The sequence below is a fragment of the Candoia aspera genome, chromosome 1 (assembly GCF_035149785.1).
Source record: "Candoia aspera isolate rCanAsp1 chromosome 1, rCanAsp1.hap2, whole genome shotgun sequence".
Classification (NCBI taxonomy): domain Eukaryota; kingdom Metazoa; phylum Chordata; class Lepidosauria; order Squamata; family Boidae; genus Candoia; species Candoia aspera.
Genome location: NC_086153.1, coordinates 151,702,881 through 151,720,242, shown reverse-complemented (window position 1 = coordinate 151,720,242; position 17,362 = coordinate 151,702,881). Strand labels below are relative to the sequence as shown.

At 39.7% G+C, this 17,362-nt stretch overlaps 1 protein-coding gene across 3 annotated transcripts in view; it reads left to right on the top strand.

Moving 5' to 3' along the window:
• Positions 1-17,362, top strand: part of FERMT1 (FERM domain containing kindlin 1) — a 44,205-nt gene that overhangs the window by 15,854 nt on the left and 10,989 nt on the right. For 2 of the 3 annotated variants that reach the window (XM_063316052.1, XM_063316043.1), the window contains exons 3-10: positions 441-581; positions 2,337-2,550; positions 3,533-3,635; positions 12,032-12,163; positions 13,127-13,176; positions 14,235-14,359; positions 15,220-15,326; positions 16,659-16,880. In XM_063316052.1, coding sequence (XP_063172122.1) covers positions 441-581; positions 2,337-2,550; positions 3,533-3,635; positions 12,032-12,163; positions 13,127-13,176; positions 14,235-14,359; positions 15,220-15,326; positions 16,659-16,880 — 1,094 coding nt within the window. Of the gene's footprint in view, positions 1-440; positions 582-2,336; positions 2,551-3,532; positions 3,636-6,447; positions 6,556-12,031; positions 12,164-13,126; positions 13,177-14,234; positions 14,360-15,219; positions 15,327-16,658; positions 16,881-17,362 lie in introns of all 3 variants that reach the window. The other variant, XM_063316063.1, reaches the window with a different exon arrangement.

Genomic DNA, 17,362 nt, shown 5'->3' with positions numbered 1-17,362 from the left:
GAGAAAGAAGAGAACCACTGTAAAATGGTTCCCCCAATCCCCAACCCATGGAGCTGACTCAAAAGGATACCATGATTGACTGTATCAAAAGCCACCAACAGATCAAGAAGCACAAGGATGGATGCACCACTGCCATCCTAGCTCAGCCACAGGTCATCAACAAGCACGACCAAGGCTGTCTCAGTACTAAATCCTGGCCTGAAACCTGACTGAAAGGGGTCTAGATAATCTGTTTCCTCCAGGGTTCTCATCAGCTGCAGACCAAACACCTTTTCAACAACTTTCCCCAAAAAGGGAAGGTTGGATGGTCGGTAATTATTCAAACATTGTTGGATCCAAGGATGGCCTCTTGAGGACGGGGCACACCACCATCTCTTTCAAGGCAGGAAAAACCCCTTCCCTCTCTTTCCAGCTTGTTCATATTTTCAACTGTATTGCAGGTATTCGGCGATCAGAAGAACTGTCTCTGCTGAAGCCAACCGATGAGACAAAAAAGAAAAAGAAAAAAGACAAAGACAATGAACCAGTCGTAGAAGATATTTTAAACCTGCATAATTCTCCAGTGAGTTTGGGATTGCCAGGTAACAGTGCAATAGACAATACTGACTTTATCAATTTTACTTATTTACTGGCTGCCTTCTCTATACATTGAACTCTGAAAAGTAAGAACAAAAGGCCAGTGTAAGTTAAAGAAACCTTTGAGCTTGTTAGTCTACAGCTGGTTTTAGCACTGGCTATTCTGACTGAGAATGGTGGGGATTATTGGGGACTTCCAGATTGGAAATGCTGCCATCAGGAGGAGAGGAGAGGAGAGGAATGGGTATTCAGTTCAGTTACACATTTTTTAGGCTTGAGAGATGAGTATAATATAAGTCGTGCCAACCGCATGCATGCATTTTTTTTGTAGGTTGGGGAAGTGAAACAGTTCTTCATCAGTTGCAGCTTTTTTAAAAGACTTGGGTCTTCAAGGGAAATACCAGTTAAAACCACACACTGTCTCCTGCTGCATAAGTAATTTTCCTTCTGCTTTGCTGGTATGCACACCATATCTGAGCTGCAAAAATCCAGATGGTCGCTAGGTGGCAGGAATTCTTTGCTTCCACATAATGGCTATCCAGCATTTGGATGTTGCTCATTGATATGTATTTTTAAACTCAGTGCCCTGTTCTGCATCATGAAAGGTTTAGCACTATTGTCTCTGTGTGTCCCCTTGGGAGCATTCACCCCTCTTTCGAGAGAGAGACTTGCAAGAACCTGAGGGCCATGCGTTTCAGCTCTGGCACAATATCTTCTGTAGAACAATTATGGTTAGTGATATTATACATACTAGAGAAACTATTTGTGGCAAGAACCGGGAAGGTTTACAGTAATATTAGCAGCTAATAAATAGGCAGGGCCGCAACTAGAGTCTGTGTCACCTGGGGCAAACATGGATTCCGCACCCATTTTAGCGCCCCCACCCCCCGGTGCTCATTTTGGCACCACCACCCCAGCGCAGCACCCAGGGCACCTGCCCCACTTGCCCCCCCCCCCCAGTTGCAGCCCTGCAAATAGGATGCTAAAGATGGTTATTCTAATGTATTCTAATTCTAATGGTTATTCTAACTGCAGCTAATAAAAGATTAGTTGCAGAGCAGAGCAGAGTGTTACTATATTGGTTTCCTATTAGAACTCCTTAGGATTCAGAATATTGTTGCTTGTTAACTGTCAGTAAAATTCTGCTTGGCAACCATAGGGAGCTACATTCATTTGCTCCATTGATCTACTTGACAGGTGTTGTGATTGGCTTTACAGTTTCCAGCATTAAACAGAGTGATGTAGTGGTGAGTGTGTTGGCCCAGGACCAGAGAGACCCAGGTTCTAGTCCATCCTTGGTCGCAGAAGCTCTGTGGGTGGCACTGAGCAGGCCACTCTCTCTCTCAGCCCAGCCTACTTCAGGGGAGGAGTGTTGTGGGAAAATAATAGGAAAGGGTGCTGTGTATCACATCTTGAGCACCTGAACGAAAGCAGAGGTATAAATCACATAAAGAAAGAGATACTATGAACTGTAACTATGGCATATTATACTGGGCTTAGGTGCACCTGAAGTTAGAAAAATAAATGTATATTTAATTCGTTTTTTGAGCAAGCACAGTTGCCCTTGCAGACTTAGGTGGCCAGGGCTGCTAGAATTTAGTTTTCTATTGAAAGTTGTGTGGAAAACTGTTAAATAGAGCCCCCAATAGCTTCTTTTTTTCAAGCTTAGGAAGGTAGTTTATATCAGAAAACCATCTCCTGTTTTGAGATTCAGTGATGTTCTAAGCTGATTGTTTTATTTTTTGTTCTCCATATTTCAGCTAGTCCTGGCTTATACAGCAAAACCATGACTCCCACTTATGATCCCATCACTGGTACGCCTGTCTCTTCCACTGTGGCATGGTTCAGTGACAGCCCCTTGGCACAACAGAGCTGGACCACCCTCGCTTTCAGCCATCCTAGCTGTGCGCCAGAAACCCTTGCCAAAATGTATCAGCCTCGAACATTGGTCGACAAAGCAAAACTGAATGCTGGGTGAGGAATCCTTCTCCTTGAGTACTGCCATTAGACCATTTTGACAAGCCAAGGGCAATCCTGACTGTGTGTGCTGTGTGTCCATTCAAAGTATTTACAGGCGATATTGAACCTAACACTGTAATTCTTTGATGCATTTACTCTGAACTAAGCCTTGTTGAACTCAGTGGGATATATCTCAGAGCAAACAGGAATAACATTAGGTTGCTTTAGGTTGGATTCAGTTGGGTTGGGGTTGGTTGGGTTGTCTCAACTCAATTATTCAGTAATTTAAAAAGGAAAGGTAACTCATCTGAAATATGTCTCCCAGTTCTTGTTGCTGGTTGTCTTCAGATTGTATCACTCAGTAAAGAGGTGCTTCTTAAAAAAATATGATCATGTTGATGATATTGTATTATATAGTTAATCAGGATACCTAGCAGTTTTCTCTGAAATATAAGCCAGAAAAAGGACCCTTCCCAGGTATCTTATAATTTAGAACTTTCATAGAAACAAGACCATTAGTAAGATTTGGGAGGAAAGAAAAGTAACACCTTGACATGTTTTAATGTGTTAGAAATAAAGCCAGGCTCAAATTCCTCTTTGCACTTTTTCTTGTTCATAACTGGATTTCCTCCCTTCTCAAACACATAATTCTTCTTCATATCACACATATATTGTCCTCCCACATACATAGCATTTGTAATTTCTGAGTGTATTCCTTTGCTAAAATTGAAAACTGAAATACTACACAGCTACCTGTACTTCTGATAAGTGCTGTCCCATCTGATCAAGGCTAACACTGTCAGAGGTAACATCTAGTAATAGGCAGGAGCATTAAAGTGTGTAGACATCTAATTCAGGCTTCCTTACCATGACTACTCTTACTAAACCCTGCATTTCTCTCTTCCCCACAGAGTGCTGATGTCTTGTGCTGTTTTACAGGTTGGCATTTTATTCCTGCTCAACTTACTAAAAGTGCTTGGTGTCCTCCTTCTTTCAGATGGTTAGATTCATCTCGATCACTTATGGAACAAGATATCCAGGAGGACGATCAACTTCTACTCCGTTTTAAATACTATGATTTCTTCGATTTGAATGCAAAAGTAAGCTCTTTAAGATTTCTGATGTGTCAGTTAAAAAGCAAGTTTAAGGATTTCATTTTGTATTCACTATTTGAATGTTGTCAAGCCACAGCTTATAGATCGCTGAATACAGTAATACTATACCAGTTCTATTTTAACATAAATAAAATAAATGAAGTAGTATAATGGGTTTTGTTGAATATACTCTTTAGTTTGGCTTATGTTATCTATTTGATTTCGGGACCAAGCAACTCCAGGCTGACTTGGGGTGGCTCACAATATAAAAGAACAAATTAGAAATACAGTGGAAACAAATGAACAGATGGAACATCCAGTCACAAAACATCAAGTGTGTGCAAACATATGCCAAATACATATAACAAAGGGCTCCACCCACCCTATACTAAGACATAGGAAAACAGCCAGGTCTTTAAGGCCTTCCACGACACCATCAAAGTAGGAACCACCTGGATCTCAGGGGGACGTCGTTTAAGAGGGCAGGTGCCCTGACACAGAAGGCACTCTCCATGGGTCCCAAACAATGACACTGTGTAATCAAGGGGACCCAGAGCACGCCCATTCTGTCAATCCTTACTGGCCAGGCAGATACCATGGGTGATAGGCAGACCCTCAAATAATCGTAGCCTGAGCTGTATGGGGCTCTGTAGATCATAATCAGCACCGTGAAGTATACTGGCAATCAGTGCAACTCTCAAATCAGGGGCATGGGCATACCAAGGCAAGCTGCTGCATTCTGGACCAGTTGAAGCTTCTGAGGGGTCTTCAAGGGCAGCCCCATGTAGAGTGGATTGCAATGGTCAAGCCAAAAAGGACACAAGTGACCATCTGGAGGGCCTTCTGATCCAGGAAGGGGCGCAGCTGGTACACCATCTTCTATTAAAATTTTATTTTGTAGCAGTCCAACCATATTTTCCTTAATACCTCTACAAGTATTCAGTCCTCTTACCTTAAAGATAAGACTTATATTAAAATTATCTTTTTCTTTAATAAACCTAAGGGGAGTCTATAGTTGATTTTAAATAGATTGACTAATCTTGCACAGTGAGATCAAGTATTACTGCTAGATTACTGAACAACTATTTCAAGAGCAAGACGGGGTATGCAGATGCAGGGCATTCCAAACGTCAGGCCCCACGGACAATTTATTATATAAATTACATTAAATGTTTGAATTGGTTGCCATTTTTTTTACAAATAACTCCTTACTCATTTTACCCATGGTTTTTGAACATTGCTAAGTACAGTGACATTTCTCTAAAAAACCTGTTAATTAATAAAACGTATTGTGATTGGCCTATGGGGCCTGACACTTGGTACACCCGGTATATGCATCTCTCTATTCCCTTTTAGGGTGAGCAGAGTGCAGATAAAGAGTAAGAAATAGAAATGCACACTAGTTTGTAGCATTACCCCTCACTATGCTTCTCCATACCTTCCTGTCCTTGCCAACTAGCCTTGCTTCATCCATGTTCATGTACCGCTCCATAAATTGTCTTTTGTTACATAAACTTGTTACCAGCTCTATCTAACAACAACTTCCTTTGTTTTTCTCTTTCTCTCAACCAGTTCATTCTAGATACTAGATACTTCTTAAGTACTACATTCCCACTGTATTCAACTTACGTATATGTTTCTCTGGACACACCCAACTCTTAGTCCATATAAGTAAGTGGGCAGAAGCATGTTCTTACACACAGCCATTTTTCACTTCTTTTGATAAACATTCATTTCTCCCAACAGCCCGCTGTATTCATGTCCCCAAGCAAAATATCTCTAACATCATCGCAAGCATTCCTTATACATTTATCCATTAAAATACATTCCACAACAAGAAGGTCATCATACATCCTTGTTTTACTCCTTGCTCAATATTGAACAATCTGCAAGGCATTCCATTTATTCTTATGCATAATTTACTTCCATCATATACCACTCTTACCAAATTTAGCAGCCAACCTTCAACTCCGTATCTGTGCAAAACATTCCCTAATTCAAGCCTATACTCTTCAACATACATTTTGCCTAAATGACCTGCTGAATAGCAAGAGCTCTGGTCAAAATACCCTGCTGCCTAGCATAAAACCATAATGTACTTCCCAAATTTTGCACATTGCTTAACAAATGAATCCCCTTTTAATTTTTACATTAATTCTTGCTATCTTTTTGTTTGTATATGAGAACAATAATAGCATTCTTCTAATCATCTGGCACAGGTGCTTTCTTCGCACACATGTTAAGCAAGTCACATAGCTACTCCATAAGCAAACCATGTCCATATTTTAACATTTCTTCAATACTCAATCTATACTTGCAGCCTTCTCATTTTTCGACATTATCACTTCCTCTTCATCAGTTATTCTTGGATATTAATATTTGTAGCACTGTTCCAATTTCACACTTGAACATATCAGTATCACCTCCATACAGCTCTCTAAAATACTATACACCCATTTTTCTCTTTAAAGCCATTAAACCCTCCCCAAAAATCTGGTCCTGGCCCTGCTCATTTTTGTAGTGCAGCTGTTGACGTACCGTGCAAAACTTGACGCAGCCCTCAAGCTAACCAAAGTTGCACCCTCTTGATTATCATGATTGTGTGCCATCAAGTTTGCAACCACACAGATTTTCTCCAGGATGATCTGTTCCCAACCTTGTCCTTCCGGTCTTCCAATGGTGCATCCTTCATTGCTGTAACTGGGTACAAAATGTTTCAAAGGACTGTACATCTGGAGGTGGTTGGGCTGTTTAATTGTTGGACTTATGGCAAAGTCTGCTTATTTCTAATGCGACCTGATATTGCTTTCCTTGGCAGTATGATGCAGTACGGATCCACCAGCTATATGAACAAGCCCGCTGGGCTATTCTGCTGGAAGAAATAGACTGCACAGAAGAAGAAACCTTCATTTTTGCTGCATTGCAGGCATGTACTTGATCCTAAGTTACAAAACCAGTTTTTTCTGTTTGAAGCAGCCACTTGCCAGGACGTGAAAACCCAAGGAGCGGAACTTGGATTGATTGTTCCAAGTGAGACCTTTCCCCGCCTTTCTTCAGTAGCGATAAACTAGTTTGCTGTTTCAAATTCTGTTTACACATATGTCAATGATTAACAGAGGATATTCTATAGGGCAGCTGGCTCTTCAACTGTTGTAGAGCAACCGTAACCACAAACACACTGAATTGTGTTACCTCCCAAATACAGTAAATAAGTGATGATATAATCCCATTTACAAATGATCAGAAAATATAATTAATCCCCAAAGTGCTAAACATTGAGTTTTGAGTTTTATTGAGCCCTTCCTCAGACTGGATGTTAAACAAAAGGGCAGAAGGCCTTTTTATACATTTATCAACCAGGTTTAGTTGTTCTCAGATCAGTTCACAAATTAGCTCTTCAGATATAAACCCACACAATCATTAAATCAGCAGTGACTGCATTTCTCCACGTGTCTAATTGGGAGGCAGCCCCATGGAATTGAATGGGATTTCACACCCTGAAAGAGTTTATAGGGTTATCCCCTAAAGGTACCTGAGCAAACATTGTTTTCATTGGGTGCACAAGGCAAACTTTCTAGGGAAGCAACTCCATGGATGGATTGCGAGAACTCACATATTCATGGAGCAGGATGATTCCCTTGTTGGCCATTGGAAATATTACTTCCCTGCTCTTTTATCTCTTTTCTGCTCACCACTTTTTCATTTTTAAAAAATTTATATTTACTAAGAATTTTTTCACTGAATAAAAGACAAATCGAAAGAAGAGAAAAAGGACAGTGCAAGAAATAAAAAAGAAAAAAACTAAAGTTAGCAAATATATGAATGACTTCTGACCTTTTCAACAGATAATTACAATCGTCCCTCCTCCCTTGTAGTTGTTATACAAGTCCCTTCAGCCCCTCCTTTAATCCATGTCTTTCTTAAACTTCAAATCCATAAATCATCATTTATTTCTTCTTTCAGCAAAAAATCCATATAAGGTTTCCAGTCTTTCAGAAAAGTTTTTGTTTTTTTCTCTGGCCAAACAGGTCAGTTTTGCCGTATCTGCAAATTCTGACATTTTCACAATCCCTTCCTCCACTGTGGTGCTTTCATTATTCTTCCATCGTTGTACGTACAATAATCTTGCTGCAGTTACCATATATAAAATCAATCTACCATGAGTCTTTTCTAATTCCTTGTCCATAAGTTCCAAAATATTAATTTTGGTTTCTTTGCAATATTAATCTTTAAAATCCTTTGCGTTATTGTGTGAATCTGTATCCAAAATTTCTTAGCTTTCTCACAAGTCCACCATACATGATAAAATGTCCCCTCATGCTTTTCACATTTCCAGCACTGGTATGAAAAGCATTTCTACATTTTTGATAATTTCTCTGGTGTCATATACCAATGATACATCATTTTATAAACATTTTCTCTTAAATTATGACACTGTGTAAATTTAGTAACAGTTACATTCTCTCCCAAGTGTCCATCTCTATGTTATATCCAAATTGATAGCCCATTTTGTCATACAATCTTCAACCCGTTCTGTTTCAAATTTTAACAAAAGTATACATTTTTTCTATTACATGTTCACCATTTGTACATAATTCAATTTCAAATTCCACTTTGTGTTTTTCAATTCCAATCATCCCTATTAAATTTTTCTTTTAAGTGTGCATGTAAAAACCATTGAAAACTATGTCCTACTGCAGTCAATTGTTCTCTTGACTTCATCTTAATTTCTCCATCCTCCTGTATTAATAAGTCTTGATTTGTTAACCATTTCTCTCTATTTGCTGTTTCTCTTCTATAGAATGCTTCCTGTGCTCAGGTCAATAAAGGTATCTTCGGGCACAACCTTGTTGTTTATTCATTTAGTTGCTTCCGACTCTTCGTGACTTCATGGACCAGCCCATGCCAGAAATTCCTGTCGGTCGTCAACACCCCCAGCTCCCCCAGGGACGATTCCGTCACCTCTAGAATATCATCCATCCACCTTGCCCTTGGTCGGCCCCTCTTCCTTTTGCCCTCCACTCTCCCTAGCATCAGCATCTTCTCCTGGGTGTCCTGTCTTCTCATTATGTGGCCAAAGTATTTCAGTTTGGCCTTGAATATCATTCCCTCAAGTGAGCAGTCTGGCTTTATTTCCTGGAGGATGGACTGGTTTGATCTTCTTGCGGTCCAAGGCACTCTCAGAATTTTCCTCCAACACCACAGTTCAAAAGCATCGATCTTCCTTCTCTCAGCCTTCCTTATGGTCCAGCTCTCGCAGCCATATGTTACTACAGGGAACACCATTGCTTTAACTATGCGGACCTTTGTTGTCAGTGTGAGGTCTCTGCTCTTGACTATTTTATTGAGATTTATCATTGCTCTTCTGCCAAGGATTAAGCGTCTTCTGATTTCCTGACTGCAGTCAGCATCTGCAGTAATCTTCACACCTAGGAATACAAAGTCTTTCACTGCTTCTACATTTTCTCCCTCTATTTGCCAGTTATCAATCAAGCTGGTCGTCATAATCTTGTTTTTTTTGAGGTTTAGCTGCAAGCCAGCTTTTGCACTTTCTTCTTTCACCTTCATCATAAGGCACAACCTACCCTTGTATTTATTCCATCCTCTCAATATGACACTTCTCACATAATGATTGTTAAAATCCACATTAACTTTAACTTTATCATACCATAAAAACCCATGCAACCAAACCTCAGGTTATGATCTTCCAATTGTAACATTCTTTTATTTCTCAGCCAAATCCATTTTTTCATCCAAACCAAACAACAAGATGCAAAATACAGTTTAAAATCAGGCAATCCTAGCCTTTCTCTGTCTTTTGCATCCTGCAAAATTTTATATTTAACCCTTGGTTTCTTGCCCTGCCATAGAAATCTAGATAAATCTTTTTACCATTGTTTAAAAGGTGCATCATTTTTCAAAACTGGTATTGTTTGAAATAAAAACATCATTCTAGGTAATACATTCATTTTTATCACCGAAATTCTTCTAAACAATGATAATTGCAACTTTTCCCATCTTAGATCTTCCTTAATATCATTCCTTACCTTATCATAATTATTCTGAAATAGCATACAATTCATATTGGACATAATATTTTAACCTTTTCTCAACCTGAAAACCAGTTTTTCCGATCAGTTCTTTTCAATCGTCCATCCTCATACCTTTTGTTAACATTTTCGTTTTCTCTTTGTTAATTTTAAATCCAGCTAGTGCACCAAATTCCTTCACCTTTTCCATTAATGTGTCTATTCCTTTCATGGGACTTTCAACTATTAAAACCAAATCATCTGCAAATGCTCTAAATGTATACTTTTTTTACCTTCACCCCAGTTATTCTCTCATCTTGTCTTATATCTCTATCAAGAATTTCCAAAGCCAAAGTAAACAGCAGTGGTGAAAGTGGGGAACCTTGTCTTGTCCCTTTTTGTATCTCACAGGTTTTAGTCAATTCGCCACTGACTATAATTTGCCCTCTTTGTGACATACGGTATATATTGATTTTACCCATTTAATAAAGTTATTTCCAAAATCCATTTTTCCAAAATTTTAAACAAATCCAGTTCAAATTATCAAATGCTTTCTCCGCATCAAGGAATATCAACACGGCTTGTTTTTCATGATGTTGTTCCAAATATTCTAGTATATTAAGAATATTTCTTATATTGTCCCTCGACTGTCTTTTAGGCAGAAATCCACTAGATCTTCATGTATAAAGTCCTGCAAAATACCTTTCATTCATTCAGCTAGAGCCATAGTAAATATTTTATAGTTGTTGTTCAGTAAAGAAATTGGTGAATAATTTTTTGGTTAAGTGGATCCTGATAACAACCTTTGCAAAAAATGATGAACTCTGTTTTGGAAAAGGGATTACCAGAAAGTTGGAAAGGACCATTTTTCCTTTAAACATCTCTCTTCCTCTTACATCCAGAGTGAGAAAGAGATGGTGTCCCTTCAGATAAACCTGTGCAGCTTCTGTCTGTTCTGTCCTTTGCATGAATAAACAGGAAAGGGAAGGGAAGCGTGGAAGAGATTAGGGAAAGTAAAACTAGAATGAGATCACTGGAACAATGATACAAACATTTGGCTGCAAAAGGTCTCAGGGTTCCCTGGGCCTGTAAGTGGGATCTGGAGTCCACAGATTGCTCAGTGAAACAGAATCCAAAGAGGGAGATGCAAAAAATAAAAAGAGGCCCTGTATGTGCTTCTGTTTCAGGTGGATTGCCCCTTCCTCTTTCATGCATGAGCACACTAGCCCAACTGCCTAGTAAAAGAGCACTGAAGCAAACAGTGCAAAAGGTTTTCCTCACTAGCAAGCCTTAGTTAAAACATACCTTGCTGGGAAAGCAGAAAGAGCTGCTTGCATAATGATGACTTATTCTGCTTCTGTTTTGCAGCTAGCATGTGTTTTGCAGTGTGGAAAACAGGGGGATAAGGCTGCATAGAACAGAGCCTGGGTTGAAACAAAGCCATGTTATTAGGTCTGTTTTAATTATTTGTATGGATAGCTCTTACCTTTTTTGAGAGTATAGACAGCCAAGAATTGTTTGATTTTGGTAAATATGTCATTCAGTGGCCCAGGGGGTAAAATTAGAATTGACAGTCTTTTCCAGAGATGCTGTAAATGTTGAAGGTCCTGGCAAATCCAGCATGCCTCATTAGCATGTGCATTAGCATGTAAATTGAGTTTGTCCCACAATGCAACTCTGAGGAAGCTGTTTGTTGCCACTCCCACTTCCTCTCTCTCTCTCTTCCTCCTTCCACTGAGGGAGAAGCAGCATGCTTTTGGCTGCTCCTCCCTCCATCTTGGGCCATGCGGTCGGGCCTAAGAAAAGAAGGATTCTGCCCCTTTCTTCCACGCAGCTCTTGGCAGCTGTAGGGCTGAGAGTTTAAGGTGAATTAAATTTAGAAAGAACAGAAGATACAAGGAACTTCATTTTCCACCAAAAATGGATGTAACAACAATAAAGTCAGTAAGATTCTTTTTACTTCTTAACCTACTCTGTCTAAGCATGTGATTCTTTATGCTTGGGAGGGCTGAATGTGTAAGATCAATAACCTGTGTTTCTCTGATGTGCTCATTAAAGCTATTTTTAAGATAATATTCTTTTTCTGTGTGCAGCTTCTCAGCGGTGTTAAGCTCTGCTCCATTTCAGTGGTTCTAGCAGGCCACTAAATGGCTTCAGTAAATACCTAATAAAAAAAGGTTCAAATAATTAATAAAGACACATCTACTTCTATTGGATTTTATACATGTGATGAGCCACAATATACTGGTCAAATGGAAAAGTTAAATTTCATTTTAAAGATTTTACTATAACTTCTGTTTGTTTCATGTAAATGAAGTAAACAAGCTTCTTAAGCCCATCTGGGTATCTTTTTCCGTGAAATTTTGACTGCAGTACCATGTCAGCAAGCTGACATTATCATCAGGGTCGCAAGACTTCACAGCTGAAAGCGAAACCGACGAAGTGGAAGCAGCACTTTCCAATCTTGAAACAACACTAGAAGGTGGAAAATCAGAGAATATACTGGTATGTCATTCACTTCATTTGGGCAGGGGGCACAGAGTCAAGGTAATATCCTGGGTGTGGGAAATTAAAGGTAAAGGTTTCCCTTGACGTAAAGTCCAGTCGAATCCGACTCTAGGGGGCGGTGCTCATCTCCGTTTCTAAGCCTTGGAGCCGGCGTTGTCATAGACACTTCCGGGTCATGTGGCCAGCATGACGACTCGGAACGCCGTTACCTTCCCGCCGAAGCGGTACCTATTGATCTACTCACATTTGCATGTTTTCGAACTGCTAGGTGAGCAGGAGCTGGGATTAACAACGGGAGCTCACCCCGCCGCGCGGTTTCGAACCGCCGACCTTCCGATCGACAGCTCAGCGGTTTAACCCGCAGCGCCACCGCATCCCTATGGAAAATTAGGAAATTAGGTTGTGATTTATCACTGAGCGTATCTCCCACATTTGGTAGCCCAGGATGGGTATCACATGGCCCGCTGGGAGCTGATGAATTGCAACATCCATCATCAGTCACCTGCTTGAGCTAAAGAGAATTGAGCAATATCTGGAGGAGCAACTCATTATCCAAGAGGAAGGGAACCTTATCATCATATTATCTCTTTCCTCTAGTTCTGCTTCTCAGGTATTTTTTCACTATGTATTTTGGGTACATAGTAGTTTGTACCCAATTTCTGATTCACCTGGGATATTAAGAGGTATAAACTTTTTTCAATATTGCATAATTTGAGGGGAAGATAGCTTTTGGCTATTTCATGTCTCCCAAATTTAGATCTGTGGGTTTCTTTTGGAGGTGAACTTTTAAATTTATCTGAAGTGTACTGCTGAATTGGGATTAAAGGGTAGGGAAAATAAATAGCAAATTAGCAACCATAACATGCACCAGAAGACCCCATAATATGGGCCAATCATTGCCCTGCAACAGAAAATATCTGGCTGTGCCTTGTTACTAGCATAATTGTTGGTTCTCCATAGGAGGATATCACAGACATTCCAAAGCTTGCTGATAACCTCAAGCTATTTAGGTAAGGAAAAGGAGGGATGATAACAACCCATCTATTGAATGATGTTGTTTACTTAAGCATATTTCTTTTGTTTTTATTACATTGAATTTCAAAAGCGATCAATATCCAAAATTTCTTTCAAAATTCAATATAATGTTGTATCAATGTCATTTCAGTTGAATTGGAAATTGATTTAATATATTTATAAGCCATCCTTAGTATAAGAAACACTCCCAGGATGCTTTACAAAATTAAAATAATATATCCCACACAATAAAACTCAATAATTAAATCAATTAAAATACTACTGCATGAAAAATGATCAAACTTGTATTTTCATTTAGAGATGGTTTACTTGAAATCTTTCAGAAAAGCAATCTTTGTACATGAAGACGTAAAAATGAATAACCAAAAGATTTTGCAATTCAGAGTTTTGTGAAAGTAGAATTCCATGATGGCCCTCTGTCTGGTGGAGTTTGGGGTATTACCTCATATAAGGTAGCTGCTTACATAGCGACAAAATGCACTGACTGAAAACCATACATTTATATGGATTTTGCATATGTTAATGGATAGATATAGATGTAAATGTGTGTACTTGTATGAATGATCAGCAACATAAATTGTCTATCATTCCGGATAGTGCATTTTGACATGCTCATTAGTTCTGTTTCAAAATGAATCAGTTTTCATTCCAAACCTTCAGCATGTTTGCTCCATAGGTGTCCCAGTGGGGGGGAGCAAGAGGGGGCAGGTGAAAAAATGTGCATTGTGATCTCACAATACAAGCCCCACAATTTATATGCTTTCATCTGACACTGAGAAGTATGTTCAAAGTCCAGGGTTTGCACTGTGATGTTACAACACACGTTTTGTCTTTTTGGGGTGGGTGGGGCATCACTGCAGTTTGTCCTAGGCACCTGTGGTTTAGCTAAGCAGCCAAAATAGAGAAAATACATACCTCAGAATGAGACAGCCACATGGGCTTCCATAATATATTGGGAATAAAATTTGGCCAAAGGGGTTGATAAGTATTCTCCTGAGGACAGAGAGTTGATGTAGCAATTCTTCATTTGCAGATCCAAAAAGCTGGTGCTGAAAGCCTTCAAGCAATATTGGTTTGTCTTTAAAGACACATCAGTGTCTTATTTTAAAAACAAAGAAGCTGAGCATGGAGAACCTATCGAGAAGCTCAACCTAAGAGGTAGAAGCTGATGTTTTCATATAGCATCTTATGAAATGCTGTCCTATCTACAGAGATCTCCTAACACAATAAGCATTTTTGTTCTTTGCTTAGGATAGGTCTGTGTACACATGGATATACACGTGTGCATGCATACACACAGATTAATCTTTCTTTATACAATATTTACTGTAAACTATTCTTTGTGTTGTTGAAAGTGCTTTAGTTTCATTTGCTGACAAAAGGATACTTAATCCTTATGACATTGTTGTCCACATAATATGTGTCAAAGTGTGGATATCACTGCCATACATCAGGATGAGGACACATGAAAGCCACATGACTTTGTGATTACACCTCTGGCCACAGAAATTGTATTACATAGCTGCATATAAATTGTGCCAGGTTTTCACTGCCTTAAGTTCTCAAACTGTACCAACAGTAGTGATCAATGGGAGGCCATGGAGTAAATCCCACTGGTGTAAAGGCTCTGTGTATATTGCAAATCCCACATTGAACATCTGCCTTATTACATGCTTCAACATCTCTCATACTTGTCTGTCTGGGAAAACATCCTCACAGCACCAGTCCTCTGTCATTTGAAAAACATCAAAAGACCATCAATAAACATCATGGGCTCCCTTCAAACTAAACAATGTAAACTAAGGCAGAACACACACCAGAATAAAATTGCTTTGGTCTGCAATGTTAGCACCTTTTATCCCCATAGTGGTATAGTAATTAATAATTTAACCTTTTAAAATTGGCCGAATTACTTTTTTTTATAAGCTGTTTGTTTTCCCTGCCTTTCTCAGAGGTTGTCCTTAAATGAAGATGAAACATAAGCTTACATATAAATTCTCTTCTGTTCTGTTGTTCAGGATGTGAAATTGTCCCAGATGTAAGTGTGTCAGGGAAAAAATACAGAATTAAATTACTCATCCCGGTTGCTGATGGAATGAATGAAATACATTTGAGGTGTAATGATGTGAGTAGCAAAAAAGCTGAATGAATCTATTGTGTGTGTAGAGGAAGGGCGTTAATGTGCTTTTTGTGCACTGCATTAACCCTTGGGAAACCTCATTAAGGCCCAGGTGCTTGGCTGGCAGTTCAGTGCGTCGCAAACCCACACAGCACACAAATATTCCCAGCTATCTGTGCAGGGAAACGAAACAAGGTTTTATAGAAAAAACAGTGAACCAAACCCCAGGTTGCCTTGCGTGTTTATCCCCCTGCCTGCCCCCACTTGTGAGAGGGGATTTTTGTCTAAAGGTCTGTGTCAAGAGTTGCTTTGCCAAAAGATTCTGTAAATTTGTTGGTGTTTGTCCTTTGCCCCATACGAGCTTCCAGGCCGAAGAAGAATAACTCTTGTGAAACTCAGTTTGCCTCCCTAAAGTCATCAACTTCTGACAACTCCATGGACATTTACAGTTACAAAATACATTTATATGTTGCCCTCTCTCTAAAGTTACATCATAATTTCCTTCTTTCCTGCCCTTTCTAATCTTCAAACCCATAAATCACAAGTTCATTTTTCTCTTTTTTCCAGCAAAAAGTCCATAAGGGGTTTCCAGTCACTGATACTTTTGTCCTACAGTCTTGAGGAAAATTCCCACCCCTGTGCCAAAGCTTGTCTCAGTTCTGGAAGGGAAGTTTCCTTTTGCGCTAGGAGATTTTCCTTCCAGAACACCATAAGGGGAGAGGAAAGTCTTGCCTGCATACCGCTGTCTTGCTTCCACATTTATCGGTATGTGAAAGCACACAAATGATGCATTTAGTGTACTTCAGTCCTGTAGTACTGTGACACCCTGGAGGGAATTGAAAAGGCATTTGCTTTCTATAAACCTTTGCATGCACATGCACTAAATCAGACCCTACAAGGACATGAAAATCAAACTTCGATGGGCTTTCACAGCTCCTCTTTGTTCCCTGCAATATCCTTACATTCCATCTTCCTCTTAATGTTGCAAACATTTCTTCCCTAGCTTCAGCCTTGCCTGTTTGCTGACGAATGAAAAATATTATGGACATTTTTGTTCTCAGACGCAAACATGAGGGAAGAAGAAACCAACCAGTTCATCCCCTTCATATATGGGTCCTTGAAAGCTGCTCCCTTGAGTTCCTGAGGAAGAGATGGGATAGAAGTTTAATAAACAGACAAATAATGCTGATGGCATGTGGTTGTATATGTGATGCTTTCTGAGGAGAAGCCTGTGTTGAAGCTAGTCAAAGCACTGCAAATGATTGCAGATAAACAGTGCAAGTGAAAATAGGTGCCAGATTTTTTTCTTAATGTCTCTCAATGGACTGTCTGTTGCAGGAAGAGCAGTATGCCAGGTGGATGGCTGCTTGTGTGTTGGCTTCCAGAGGGAAAACAATGGCAGACAGTTCTTATCAATCCGAGGTCCACAACATCCTCTCGCTCCTGAAAATGAAAAGCAGAACGGCTGCACCCCAGGAAGTTTCGGATGTAGAAAGCATGGATGTGAAACCAGAATGCTTCATCTCACCACGATATGCTAAGAAATACAAATCTAAGCAGGTAAATGGAGGCAGAAGAGAATGCAGGAACAGCGGAATCTTGGGCAAATTGCAGGAGGCAGTGTCCTCAGACTGACTCAGGTCTGATTGATGGAGGATTCTTGCTTAATGGGTCAAAAAGTGAACTTCAGGGAGTACTTTTTTTGCAGCAAAATCTAGGAACTCTGCAGATAAAGTCTGAAGAGCCAGCATGATCCTGTAAGTGGAATATTGGACCTGAATTTGTGAGATGGGGATTCAAAAACTGCATTTCCATGATCTCAGTGTATTGATTCTGTGTAATTGTTCTCCTGAGTTTTCCCATCTGCAAATAGCAATAGGATAATAGAGTAGAGGAGGAAGAAGGGATACCATTAGGCTCTTCCATGTTCAGAAGTTCCCATCTTCATCCTCTTCAACCAAAAACGATCCTGGTCAGCAGGCGCTGAGGAAGAAAATAATCCCCTCAATTTCCCCAGACACTCCCAATTCAGAATCCCAAAA